The 14,834-nt window shown below is 43.3% G+C and overlaps 1 protein-coding gene across 11 annotated transcripts in view; it reads right to left on the bottom strand.

Moving 5' to 3' along the window:
* The window catches only part of adgrb2 (adhesion G protein-coupled receptor B2), a 222,167-nt gene that overhangs the window by 19,092 nt on the left and 188,241 nt on the right, over positions 1 to 14,834 (bottom strand). For 5 of the 11 annotated variants that reach the window (XR_007030318.1, XM_047330051.1, XM_047330049.1 and 2 more), the window contains exons 23-31: positions 14,544 to 14,642; positions 11,907 to 12,006; positions 10,751 to 10,822; positions 6,403 to 6,495; positions 4,889 to 5,167; positions 2,640 to 2,679; positions 2,158 to 2,172; positions 1,009 to 1,181; positions 158 to 871 (exon numbers count right to left, since the gene is read on the bottom strand). Coding sequence is in view for 10 of the 11 variants with exons in the window: in XM_047330051.1 (XP_047186007.1) it covers positions 158 to 871; positions 1,009 to 1,181; positions 2,158 to 2,172; positions 2,640 to 2,679; positions 4,889 to 5,167; positions 6,403 to 6,495; positions 10,751 to 10,822; positions 11,907 to 12,006; positions 14,544 to 14,642 (1,585 nt within the window). In the remaining variant the exon portion in view is untranslated. The remainder of the gene's footprint in view (positions 1 to 157; positions 872 to 1,008; positions 1,182 to 2,157; positions 2,173 to 2,639; positions 2,680 to 4,888; positions 5,168 to 6,402; positions 6,496 to 10,750; positions 10,823 to 11,906; positions 12,007 to 14,543; positions 14,643 to 14,834) is intronic. The other 6 variants (XM_047330050.1, XM_047330055.1, XM_047330056.1 and 3 more) reach the window with 6 other exon arrangements.

Here is a 14,834-nt window from a genome sequence, read left to right as displayed (position 1 = left end):
CATCATCCCGCCACCATACCTTCACTTATATATAACCACACCACTACCATATCCAGAACTTTGACCCGCATGAAGTCAGGTGAAAGGTGGACATAGTAAAGAAGCTCCGACACCATTGGGAACCTTTTCTTCCCACATCCCTCAACCTCTCACCCACCTCCAGGGATCCTGCTGAGAGGCTGCTGTTGGCGTTGGTGCTACCCAGGTTACGTGGCAGGGTCCTGGTTCTCTCCACCGTAGGTCCCCCCGTCAGAATCTGTCTGACTGACGGCCTCTGGCCCGACTTCAGCTGGAGTGAGTGCCCGTGGGAGTGCATGTGTCCTCCGTGGGAGTGTACAAGACCACCCTGAGCCATCATGTGGCCGTGCCCGTGGGGCATGGTTTTGATTGTCCCATAGGAGCGGTTTAGGTTCATGGTAATGTTCATGTTGCCCACACTGGACGGCACAAAATCCGCCGGGTAGGCCTCGCTCTCAGCCGGGTGGAGGGTCAGGGGAGAGGGAGGTGGGGGGAAGGGGGGATCTTCCACCACAATGTTGAGAGGCTTGTCCTCGCCCCCCAGTCCCAGGCCTCCTTGGGAGGTGGGCACTGGGGGCTTGAGACTGACCGTCCTACGAGGTAAGACCATGTAGTCTCCCTCCCCTCCTCCGCCACTTTCTCCACCACCCCCTCCACTTCCTCCACTTCCAGCACTTCCATCCTGGGAATTGTTGGAGGAAGCGGGCGGGCGCGCCCAGCCCAGGCCACTCTCAGTGCAGAGGTAGATTGGAGCTCCGCTGCGCTGCTGCCCCTGCTGTCTCTGCTGATCCACATTCACCTCCGTCTTTAAGGGCGTCTCACTCAGCTCATTGAGGCCTCCTAGTGGTGGAACCTTTGGGTAAAAATAAGAAATCCACTGATTAGCCACATGTGCATCACATTACAACTCAACTTACATTTTTTTGTTCTGCTTTGGACAAACAAATTGAGCAGGGCATTACAATGATCATCCAATTTGTCAGTCAGTACCTGTACAATGAGGTTGGGAGGGGGAATGTTTCCAGGGAGGGAGCTGAAGTTGACTCCAACTCCTCCCTCCTGATGGGCTGCCAGCTTTGGATCGTCTTCATCATCCAGAGAGATGCGAGAAAGGGTCCCAGTGATGGTGGCCGGGTTACAGGTGTTGACCTCCTTGAAAATGACTGGAGGAAGATGCGGGGAGAGAAGGGAAGTCAAGGAAACAGAGAAAGTGGTGAGTCACAGGGTAGTTGGCGAAAATGGAAAAAAAAGGATAAGAATGAATAAGTGGGATAAAAGACAGGGCAAAAGTTTGAATTGAAACAAAAAAGGAATGGAAAGCAAGGTCCTCGGCGCAAACTGCTGTGTGCTTCAATTCAAATGGAGCCAAATTTCTGTCCCGTATCTAGCTCACCGGCTTATTACTCCCATATGGGAGGCTGTTTGTATTTATGTGCTTAAATGCATGTGTATTTCCGTATTTATTTCACAATACCATAAAAAAGAACATTGAACTCCTTACAGAGTCTTTGTGTTGGCTTTCATGCATGTTCCCAGAAACACTACATTTTTAGAAAGGCTACTCCACAGTATGACATGCTGATGAGACACAATGTTTAATCATAACTAATATCTATCAATCAGTCATCACAATCGCAAATCAATCACAACACTTGAGGTTCATGCTGGACAGCATGCTCTCTCTGTCTCTTTCCATCAGAGCAAAGAATATTTACACTGTGGGCCCCAGATCCAATTCTAGTCCAAGCGTGTAAAACAGACTGATCTGCGTTGATGTAACAAGATGTCAGGCAACACATTTGATCAGAAACTGAAGCTGGACCCCACTGGAGTGTGAGACCACCAGCGAGACAGTGGCTGTGTACAGAACCTAGCATTTTCTCTGTTTCCCCGTCCTGTTGGAGATGTGAAAGGACTGGACGTGTTGTGGGAAACTTTACCAGGCGGATCCCTTCACATCTGCATGGAGGCCCAGAGAATTACCTATAGACGAATCCGACGGTTGTTTTATGTGTTGTGGTGGAACTGAAATCATTTAATCATTCTGTAGTTTTACCCACAACCAGGATTCATCTATAGGAATTATTAAAGTATAGGGAAGGACCAGGCAGAAATAGGTCAGTTAGGTGCACAACTTACATGGGTGTCCTCTCTCTGCAAGGGTGGAGGGGGAAAGTGATGCTGCGTTAATATTTTACAGAAAAAAAGAAACTATATTGTGGTACATTTGAAAACATTTTTAAGTCGCACACATTCACACACGCACACATACAACAACCATCGTCAACAGCGAGTGAAACGGGTCTGAACACAGTGTTGTTATCATGCGCAATTAAACACAGTCTCATTGAAACATATGCTCGATAAACACTAACTGGCTGAAACGGTGTGATTGATAAGGCATAATAATTTGCGCACAACTATGTGGAGATGTAGCGCATCATCTCCTGTCATTTCATCAACATGCACAGCGGCAAGCTGAAGAACGCAACACCTCTCCACTGCCTCTCGGCAATGCTAATCCTGTTGGACAATGGCAGATTAAAAGAAAGAAAGAAAGAAAGAAAAGAGAGACAAAGGGAGAGAGGGAAGGAGGGAACGAGGTGGAAGGGAGCGCTCACCTGTTTGACATGCCAAGTCCACATCCTTCTCAAAATCCGTCTGAAAGAGGGAGGCCGGGCAAAAAGAGAGGAAACACAGTGAGCATGTGCAACAAGATTCACCGCATTAGCAAATAGTAGTAGCAGAACAGGCCTGATGGATGATTGGATCTCGAATGGTTATGTAGCATTCAGTGATGCCGATGCTATTGTTTCTCTGTAGAAGAGGATAGAGTATATGTTGCCATGGCAACAGTCAATTAGAAATGTCCTCTGTGAATGAGAACAAAACTGATGTTGCCTTTAGTCAAACCTGTTTTCATGTCTTAGTCATGTCATAGTGAATTCGTCCAAAGCCCTGTTCTTACTGAAAAGAACAAAGCATATAGAGGAAAGTCTGACTGATGGCGCACGCTGTTGCCAATTTGTTCATGATGTGAATCGGTTCACAGCAGCGGATCCAAAAATACAGACTTTGAGAGAGAGACGGGCAGAACGCGGTGCAGTTCTGCCAGGTACGTAATGCTGCTGTACGCCTCAACAGTCACCTCTGCATCGTCTGAGTGGAAACGGGGACAGGAATTTACACAGCAGCAAAGCTATTATCTGCCGTGCCAGTCGAAGAAAAAACTTTGCCGTCTTCTAGCTGAGTCTTTTCTTAGAATTCAAAAAATACATAATATGAGAATGCAAATGCTTTTACAATTCATCCACACTGCCAACCTAAACACAAACATCCACGCAACACTAGGTAGCCTCCAACCAATACTCAGATTTTATGCAGATGAGGTATTTTGAGGCAAAAATGATGTTTATTTGCTTTGATCTAGAATTCACGCGAGATATGCAGGGTGGCACTGCTCCTCGGGGTAAAGAAACACTCTTAAACCCAGAAGGCGGTAGATTAAATTAATGAGTATTGTCTCTTAAATGGCCACCACGCAAGTTTTCCTGAACTTTAGTGAAAGTACAGCTCATTGCTATGCAGCGATGGTCCTCCCTCTTTCTCACCACAGAGCTTCCTCCTGTCCTCGGCGGGATTCACTTACAAAAGCCTTTGTTTGGATAATAAACTACAGATTTTAGACAGTTTGGGCACGCCACGGAGGCAAAGAGAAGAGGAGAGGGGAAATGAAAAACTGAAAGAGAGGAGAGAATACGTGAAGGTCTCAGAGGAGTGGGGGAAGCTCTTAGTACGCAAATCACCCGCAGCACCATAAATGGGTCTAAATGAATGAATGAGGATATGAAAGAAACCTCTCTCTCTCCTTCTCACAGTCTCTCTCTCTCATCCAAAATTGAGTAAAACAAATCATCTTCATTTTAACCATTACACACTCGAAACGGCCCACAGGTTACGTATAGTGAGCCATCAACAACAACTGTTTCATAAAAGAGAGTGGGAATACAGTCCTGTTGACTGAGTCCTCCAGTGAAGACTGAGTAAACACACTGTAGCAGTCTTGGCTGAGCTTACTGCTGGAATGAAGAATGAAAAGATATACACTCGGTACATAATATTTTTGGGCTTACCTTGCAGCAATTCAAGAGGTAGTTTACATTTATCTTAGCGTACCTGCAAAACTATTCCTATTTAGATGGGAAAGTGCAATGTGCAATCATAACAAAAAGAATCTGATGACTTTTTTTGGTCGAACGAGTAGTTTGACATTTTGTTTCCCGTTCATTTGCTCTTGTTGAGAGTTGGATGAGGAGATTGATGCCACTCTCACACTTTTATGGTAAAGATGAAGCTAACACCAGCAGCAGGTTAGCTTAGCTCAGCACATAGTCTGCAAACAGGAGGAAAACAGCCTGGCTTAGGCTGATAATATTGTGCAACAGCACCTCTAACCCAATTAGATTTGCACATTACGTGTTGTACGTGTAAAAACAAGTTTTGTGTGGGACTATTTCTTGTTCTTATGAAGCCTCTTCCTGTTTTCTGTAATTCCCACGCTGAAGACAAGACTGCAAAAAGTCACGGCGCTAAAAAAAAGTCCATCACATAACCACAAGAAGATGTATTTAAACTTTTTCTCACATTTTGTATATTAAACAAACGTGATTAAACATGTCAATTAAGGTGATATTTTGATTAAAGACTTGGGAGTGGCATTGATAATCTCTGGAAATTTGTGTATCTCTCATAATGTCAAACACTTCCTTTAAGATTTGTTGATGTTTGTTGCAGATTATTGTTTTACAGATTGCACTTTTCACCTTCTATGGGATCAACTACAATCACTAATCTTCTTCAGATGACGTACTGGTTGTCTGCCGATGTGGTTGAGGGCATGGTTATGGTTATGAGCATGGTTGTGGGTATTGTTCAGGATGGGGTTATGCTCATGTGCATGGCTGAGGGCGTTGGTGTGGTCTAGCCCGGGGTTGTGGTTGCTGCGGGGCAGACTGTGGTAACAGCCTTGCTGGCATGCCTGGTGGCACGACGGTGGGAGAAGCTGCGGGTGGCAAGCCAAGAGGCTCGGGGATGTGCCGTAACGCAGAGAACCACACTGCTGCCCGTGGTAGATCACATTTGGACCCTTCTGATGGTATGAAAGAAATGAGTGGAAAACATAAAGTTGAAATGTTAAAGGAGGACATGAAAGCAGTGTTGTAGAGGAGAGCACTGAGATTCAATTAGAGATTAACAAATCTTTGGAAAGACGGGTTTGATTCAACGTTAAGATGCAGCATCTTTATCATGGTCCTAAATGTCAAGGGTTTAACGGGGTAATGAGATTTCCTGATGAGTATTGCAAGAAGACCTCAGAGCATGCTGTTCACCGTAATTATGATACTTATATAACTGATGGCAGCCTCACAAATGTATCTATCACAATCAATGTACTCAAGGGTATTCATACAACAGTTGTCCATGAGCATCTGCTGCTGTGAAAAAAATTCTTCATTCAAGTCATTCAAATTTAGACCAAAAAAAAAACAACTAAAGAAGAAAAAATTATGAACCTTCTGCCTTAGGCGCAGTCGTTGTCATAGCAACCAGCCGACACTGCGAACTGCGTGTTCGATAACAATAAATTCGACCGAAAATTAAATAAGTGCGACTGTAATGCCCCTCTAGGTTATGAAAACAGAGAGAGAACATGTCATAATGAGTTCCCTGTGCAGAATATCTCCAAGTTTAATCTTGATAACCTCAGAGGGGCGTTCAGGAAGCCATAATCGTTACCGCAAACAGGTCTGAGGGAGAAATAAAGGGAACAGCAATGTGAGAGTCGCTCACGCTCTAATGGCAGCAGTGTGACTGTACTGACATTGGCAAGGCAGTTCAAGTCTATATGAGTTATCGCACTATTAGCCACATTTGGAAAAAATACAATAACGCTAGTGGGCCGCTCTGATAAAGATAAATGAGTTTAGGTTAAAAGTAAATAAAAGTGCTGAAGTGACTTTATTGAGTTACCGAAATCCTGAAGTACAACCAACGAGAAAGTCAAAAATGCATTGTTATTAATTGTTACAACACCACAGGAAGTTAGCTTAAAGATGTGAGTGAAATTGCCTTTCTATGGGAAATGGCGTCAAACATATTTGAAAGCAAAATGCAGCAATGCATAATGCATAAACAATAATGGATTTCTGTAAAGGGTGAAATGGCAAAGTAAAAAAAAAGGGTCAGGAATGAGTTGAGGCACTTCAATAAAGGCAATCATGTTTCTTTCTGCTGGGGTTGTGCATGAGCAAAACCTCCAGCCTTGTTAATGTTAGTCCGAGGCTAATGGTTTGCAAATGTGGGATGAAATGAAATGCTATTCACCATGATCTGCACCTGTCCGTTCTTGCAGGAGTCTGGTGAGTTTTCGCTGTCGTCTTTACATCCCCCCATCCGACAGCGCACTGCGTCCTGCACCTGAAGGGAGGGGAATAAGGGGTGGAGAGGGAGAGGGGGGATGAATTTGAAAAGGAAAATAAAAAAGAGGGAGGGGGTAAAGAAGGATGAGGGAGAGGGATGTATGATGCAAAGGAGAAAAAGTTAGTGGAGGAGCTTTCACTTAAGTTAACTTGGCAATTGTGGGAGCGCATGGGAACTTGCTCCTCGTACGTCTTATATTCTTTATCTTCATTTTGGCAATAGCAGATGCCGAGTGAATACTGAATTATGTGAAAATTGCAATGTGGATGGAAATGCCATAGTCTTCGCAAGGTAGCTAAGCTTTTTGCTTATATAACAGCCAGTGGAGTGGTATAGAAAACACAGAGCGACACTTCAAAGTGTCCTATTTGAGCTTTGCGAGATCAGTGGCGCACGGTTTATTAAAACCAACAGCACGGCATATAGATGCTCTAACCTCTGGGCCTTTCCAGTGTCATATTGTTCTTCTTCATCCTCCCACATGTGGCATCTAAGCAAACACACACCAGCCCACTGTCAGAGGACTGGTTCTTATAACGCAGCTCAAATCAAATGGATCCCTCTCTACACTGTGTTGTACGGCCAAATCTGAGATCCCCCCCCATCAGGCTGTGTATCATAGATATCCTGGTTACTTGCTGAGGAGCAACATCAATTCTCAATGTTGCTGCTGTCAAATCCCATAAGAATTTCATGTTTGGAAACAAGAGTGCTCATGTAAGAAGCGGAGCAAGAGCAAGCGACAGCATCTTCATTCTCGCAGGGTGGTCTCAGTGTGTGTGTGTGTGTGTGTGTGTAGCTATGAATGGAGCGGATTGGAGCAGCATCCATGTCTGATTTATACTGCATGGGCAAATGTATTGCCCAATATTGTTTCCTTTTTCACATTTCCTATCCTTATATGTCTGAACAAATAATTAGTATCATGCTTTAACATAGCTGTCACCATATTTATTGATATATGATAACAAAAAAAATCCTTTCTCTTCGCTATAAACAATTCAACAACTGTCGCAATATTATCTATGCATTAAAATTCATGATGGTCTGTGCTGCAGTAAATTTTCACCGTTTGTCTCTGTATGTTGGCTCTGAGATAAGTTGGCGACCTGTCCAGGGTGAACCCCACCTCTCCTCCAATCTCAGATGGGATTGGCTCCACATTTTTACTGCACTGACGGGGCCGCGAACCCGCAGCCTCGGTTATGCGAGACCGACGTGCTAACCCCTTGGCCAAAACCCCTTACTCGTAGCATCATTCGCTAGCACGTCTCTTAACGTGTCAGGGAGTGATGTTTACAAACTGCACACGTAGTGATGTGAGGCGCGCTCCGCACCGTTAATTGGGAACTAAACAGAAACGACAAGGACCGTGACAAAATATTCGCCAATTTTGATTAAACGTGTATTGGTTTAAAATTGCTAATTGCCACTTTCAGGGTGTGTGAGGTTTTTATTACTGTCTGTGGCAGATCACCATAGTCTTATTTATTTCAACACAGTTTCACATAGTTTCATATAATCTGAAAGTTTTTTCACACTTCTAATGATAACATATAATATGCCGTTGCTTCATTGTCGAGCTGTGTGCAGCACTCTGCACTGCTGTCCTATATTACTCTCTCTCTCTCTCTGTCTCTCTCTCGCTGTCGAACACAATTGTCAAAACATCCAGAACATTTTTACTGTCCTTTGACTCCAAATCTTCATCATCCTTGACCGTACTCTTCTCTCGACTAAGTATTGATAGCTAGTATTCTCCACAGGGGGGATATTATAATTTGATTAATGTGACACAAAAAAAATAACCAAACAGGTTTTATGTCTTCAAAACATGAAACAGACGATGGGGCCAGTTGGCAAGTTATGTTATTGGTATCCATCTACTACTGTGACAACCCTTGTAAGAAACTTGTATTCGGGAACGTTGTGTGTGAATCTGATTCTGGTATGAAACTCATTTATGGATTCAATTATTCTGCAATCCACTGAGAAAAAAAGCAGGAAACAACAACAGAACAGCTGAGACAAACTAAGAAAACATGCGGGCAGTGAGCTTACATCTATAAAAGTTCAAATTTGAATCAATATAAAATGTAACATTGTCCAAAGTTAAATCAAAATAAGGTGCGGAGCTGTGTCTGTGTCTTTCCACAAGCAGAATTAAATAGTTATACTATAACAAGTGGCTGACATATTGTTATTTTTGCTGCCTGACAGGTGGAAAATGGATGGAAAATAAATATTTTTCATGTTCACATGCTATTGACATTAATGACACAAAGCTGGTTGAACTCAGTGAAGTTCCCTTTTCAAGTGAAGCTTAAGCTAGGCTAACATTACATACAACATTAGACAGTCTTTCACAAACTAATTAGCTTCAGTGTAAACAGTGATCTAAGAACACTGTGAAGCAGAACTCAATAAGGTGTGTTCTTTAGTGAATAATTATGTGTGTGTTAAGTATTAAGTGTGTGTGTGTGTGTGTGTGTGTGTGTGTGTGTTTCCAAAGCTGGGACTGCGAGTTGCTTAAAATTTAAACTAGTGCATTGCCTGACGAGCTTATCTGATCATGCCTCTGACTCACAGGAACTCAAAAAGAAATTTGGTAACATTGTAGAATGTAACTGTTGCAAATGAGCAGCAGCTTGCATATGGTGAACTGCAGATATAGTAGAAAACACGTTCAACTCGGTCGGTCTGCAGACCGGCCTGTCGGGTCACGCCGCCCGCCTGCGAGTCTAAATCGCACCTAATTTGCACCTGCACTTCCCTGGGCCCTTAACAATACACATGCCAAGTGGGAAGCCGACGATCTGAACGGTTGTGGAGATATGCGTGCCACATGCAGACGGACAGAGATTCCTTGCCTTATAGATGCTCATCTTGGCATTTGTTCGCCATTCTCCTTTAGCGTGAATGTGTGTGTGTTGGCACACAATGCAGCTCTTTCTGACCTCAAAGTGAAGAGCTCCTCTACGGGTTCACTCCATATCTCTCTCTTCACCTTCCACTCTATTTTCTCCTCCTCTACTATCATTCCCTGCCTTCCTCTTGATTCGCGTTCCCCCCCCCACATATCTCTGCATGCTATAAGTCTCTCCCCCACAATATGCCTCTGCTTCACATCTCCCCCTCGTTTCCCTCTCCCGCTGCCTCCTAATCACAACAACTCTAACGTCACACCTGTTCATTCGCTCTGCTTGCCTCGACTGATCTCAGCGGGCCGACTGTGCCACTGCAATCCTTTCATTCTCCGCTGTGCCTTGCATGCAGCGGGCGCTACAGAGGTGCCCAACACGCCGCCCTGCTCACCGGCACGTTTTGTGTCTCTGGTTTGCTTCACATAGTATCACACTTTGTGTTGCCTTCTCTCTTGTTTTGCACTGAAAGGCTTCCTCACCCCCACCCCTTGTTCCCCTCCTGCCGCTTCCCTCCAGCGTGGCAACTCACCTCTTTCTGTTGTTCTGCAGCCACAAAGGATTTATGCTCAGTCTCTTGCTGGGGATTTTCATACATTTGCAATAAATAATTCCTCGATTTACTGTACCCTGATCCCCGCCGCTTTTGTGTTATTGATTTAATGCAGCTAAGCATTCTGAGCTTTTAAAAATTCACTTACACTATGTGATGCATTCAATATCGTAATGATCTCTTGGATGTAGGCACAGCTGTGTGTGGTGTACATGCCTCAGCAACGGAAGACACATTTACAGTTCCGGAAAACGGATGCCATTGTGAATCCATTGATATGCGGCAGCTAGTGCAAAATGTGTGTGTGTAAATGTCTGTCTCAAGGGCATTAATACATGTACAGTACTGTATGAGCATAATTAGTTTAAAATTCGACATCCCTCGGGGCGCAGCAAAGCCTTGGGCAAACAGACACTAAGGGGTATTAGTTTAGTAAGGACTTATCGTCTTATTCCATACAACATCTTTGTAAGCTCCTTAAAGCAGCCTCGGATCAGACAGACAATGCCGCACTATCATACTGCATTATGGAGAAGAAGCACCGTAACATAAGACATAAATACCGTGCTAATCCTTCCTCATGCCTGATCCTGATTGTGTTCTGCCATGACTTCAAACTGACCTGCAAACTAACGTGACATTTGCGAACATGAATCCATCCTGTCAAAAGGGAGTGAGTGTTGCTGAGGTGGCTGTACAGGGCGGGATTAAACATGCATGAATTCAGCATGTCTGGAATTCAGACAGCCGGTTCACAGACGGGAGAAGGCGGACTCACCTCTCGGCGCATTGCGCAGTGAACGGTGATGATGACAAAACCTTGGACAGAGTCAAAGACGGCGAAAAGGACCTGAAGGATACAAGAAACATCTGTTAGCTATTAAACATTGTTTCAATATTGCAGTGCTCCACAGCCTTTGTAAAACCATGGAATGCTCTTACAGTGATTTATGTTTTCTTCTCATCCTACCGAGCATGCACCTACCGACACGTCATATATCACATTATGTCAAGTGAGAGTCAAACAAGAAGAAAGTCGTTCGATGTTACAATGCAGATTTTCCTGGATATGTAAGCCTGACTAAACAATTGAAACACATTAAAACGCCAATTAGTTAAATGTATTTCTTTTGTTCTGTTCAAAAGTTTTTAAAAATAATAAAAAAGAAAAAAAAAAGAAATAAGAGCACTCAGAGAGCCCAGGCCCCCCGCCTAGGCTGAGCAACCCTCCTGGAATGGTGAAGAATCCTTCAAAAAACATGTAAGATTTTCTGGGACAAAAAAGTGCACACACAGGATAGGGAATTGTTTCTGCTTTTCCTTTTGGCACTCTTAGTCCCTTCATGTATTCAGTATCTTTGCTGACTAAAGCAAAGATATCTCAAGTTGTTTATCCAGGTTACTGTATGGGACAGTTGACCACTTTGTATTTTAAATTTGAATAGCCCTGGTCTGAAGCTCTGGTCAACTCACACTGTGCCTGGGCACCTTCAATGAGCTCTGTTCACAAAGAAGGATACTATTTCTGATTCTGGGTAATCTCAATAGACCATGACAACTGGCAACCGTGAGCTGTTGTCACCATTCTTTAAAAACATCTTTGATGATTAGAGCCTTTTTTTCCTGATAATTATCATGTAACTTATTACTTTAATGGTGAAATTGGAGTCATTAGAAATGACCCAGTAATCATTGCAGAAACCCGATTTCATTATATTTACCATGACAAGAATTACACAGTAGGTTGTTCTTCGTTCAATACCATTCGGCCTATGGCCTTTTGTCTCTTTAAACATGGATTCAGGTTTAGTCTTTTCATATTTATGCCCAAATGTGATAAAATTTCAAGAGACGAGGTGAACTTTACAGAAAAAACACTACAAAACTAAAACTAAACTACATGAGCTTCTGCTAGTGCTGTTTCGACCCCTCACCTGGAAGAGTGTGGAGCGCCGGTCGGTTATGGCCAACACTGCCGACATCCAGGTTAATGCTAACAGAGGGAGAACCACACAGGAGCTCCACAGAGAGGCCCTGTCAGAGAAGAAGGAGAAACAGAAGTGGAGGGGGGAGGAGAGGAAAGAAGGAGAAAGAACAAGGGGTTCAGTCTCAAACCAGACAGGCCGGCACTGGAAAGTCATATGACACACACACACACACACACACACAAACACACACCAATCGCTGCCTCGCAATCTGAAGCTGATTGGCACATGGAGGTTTCAGACTTAATATTCTAACTGAGAAGTGGAGGATGATGTGTAATCATGTAGATCGTTACGAGACTGACAATTGCTCACAATTACATGGTTGATGCACAGTAAGTGTCATGCAGGCGAACTGTGAGATGACAGGCAGTAGACAAACCACTGACAAGTACTGACATGGGGGCTTCTGAGGAGTAAGTGTGTGTGTGTGTGTGTGTGTGTGTGTGTGTGCATGCGCGTGTGACTCAGACACCAATTTAAAATGTTCATGCGGTTTGAGCACATATTCGTGGTCCTATAACCGTCAATGTGGCACACGGACAGCTGTGCTGAGATATACGCACATCGCTGCAGAGGGTGCATGGCAAAACGCAACGACTAAGAGAAAATAAAGGGAAATTAAATTAGGCCAAAGCTGTGCTGCCCTTTTGTCAAGGTGTAAAGTTTTTCAACTGTTGGGGACTAAAATGTTGTATCAAACAGTACAACCTGCTGTGGTGCAGTATCCGTACAACCTGCGTTATATGTGCACCTCATTGTACACACATGTACCTTTATTTCAGAGCTACAAAGTCATTAGGGAGAAAAGGACTGAGGAATGTAAATCTTGCTTTGTCACATTTTAAAAGAATGCTAGTTGTCTCATCCTGGAAATTAAGTAATAAGTAACAGTCTTTGCAACAGACAAGTCTCACCATAAATAATGCATAATGCAACACAGAATGAAGGATACATGTCTGTCTTCAAATGCATTTCTGGTAAATAATATAGAAATTTCACAGCAGGCTGTTTGATTATGTCCTTCCGACCAAATAGTAAACTGGCAAGCAGCAAATGGAAGAGCAGTGGAGTGACTTTAATTACCATATCAAAAAAATAGACTATATCTAAAGCAAACATACAGGCAGATCTGAGATTATAGAAGTCAATATTGGCCCTGTGTTTTTCCAGTGACGACTCTCAAAATCACCTCTACGAGCAGAGATTCTGCTTTAAACAGAGAGTATATATATATAATATACACTGTGTCACTTGTGCACAGGACTTTTTGCAAACGAAAATGGTAGAAGAGTCTTTAATTCAGAGACTGGATGCATTGACTGCATGAAAGATGAAACCTTAACAGCAGATTGCTTACTCAGAAAATCCAGACTTTAAAAAGGGAGCTAAAAGAAATATTTTGTTCTCGTTAATCCCAGTGGCATCTTCTCAAATGTCACCACCACAACAGTAGAAGGTGTTTGGAAGATCATTGAGTTATTTTCAGTTCTGTGTATTGTATGAAGCACCTCTAGGATGTTGGAAATACATATAACCGGGTCACATATACCTGGATTTCTTTAATGTGTTTTCAACAACAGTTTTCAGATCACTAACATCATTTACTTTTATGTTAAATCCTAATTATATTATATAGCAGCATAATGCATATCGGAGACTGTTGTTGCTGCATTGCTTATAAAAGCACATTCAGGAACATTAGGTGCCCCATATTTTTAAAATCCCACAGGATTGAGCAGCATTTTCCAAACAATTTTTGTCAGACTTGACAACGCACCTCCCGAGCCACAGATGACATTATACAACTGTTTTCGCAGCCTATGTCATCCTGACGTAAACTGACTTTGACATGTCGAAATTGGTGAAACGCTCCTGTACAAGAACGTGGCACTTTGACACATTCAGGCATAATGCAGCAGAATTCAAAAACATGTCTCTATACAGAAAGACTTAAAGATATGCAGCGTCACTATACAGTGAATGTAATGTTGCTTGGAGGTTATATGTTTTAAATGCTCATTCCACTATTTAACGCCATTTGTTACTTGATTGTGTTCCTGTGATCATCTCTTTTCACATGATGAGAGGCTGAACATTAAGAAGACAGCTACAGTAATGTATTCGACAGCAACACAATTTTGCAAAATTGAGAGCCGTCCTGACACCGCGCTGCCATGATGTGTTAAGCCTCCGCAGCACTGCTCTATGAAAACATGTTCGAACAAACTCTCCAAATGATACACAAATACTGTTTGACACGGGTCAGGTTTACTCTGTACGACCTGAGGAAAATCCGCTTTGGATCAAAACATGCTCCCATTAAATAGTGGCTCGCAGTGCAGGTGTTTTTCCTTTCGTTAGTTTGTTTTCTTTTCATCCAGAGTCTGAATGTCATCCTGCATCATTACCGACAGCCAGAGATTAAAAGGATGAAGGGGAGAGAGGCGATGGAGACAGATGGAGAGAGAATGATGGAGAGTAGGAGACAGAGAGAGTGGAATGGGGACGTAGACCGGAAGATGGAGAGAGGATGATGGAGAGTCTGAGAGGAATGAAGAGATAGAAAGATGTAGATGGACTAACATGGCACTGCTGGCAGTCGAGCTGGACAGAGCGGTGCTTGAGATCACGCCACACTTGGAGCATTTCAGGAGCAGTCGGCTACGAGCCTCCGCTGGGACACTTTAGGACATGTGCAAAGCACACACACACACACACACAAACACACACACACACACACACACACACACAAAAACACACACACACACACACACACACACACACAAAAACACACACACACAAAAACAAACACACACACACACACAAACACACACACACACACAAAAACACACACACACACACACAAAAACACAC

Source organism: Scophthalmus maximus, chromosome 22, assembly GCF_022379125.1.
Source record: "Scophthalmus maximus strain ysfricsl-2021 chromosome 22, ASM2237912v1, whole genome shotgun sequence".
Classification (NCBI taxonomy): Eukaryota; Metazoa; Chordata; class Actinopteri; order Pleuronectiformes; family Scophthalmidae; genus Scophthalmus; species Scophthalmus maximus.
This window is presented reverse-complemented; position numbering and strand designations above follow the sequence as displayed.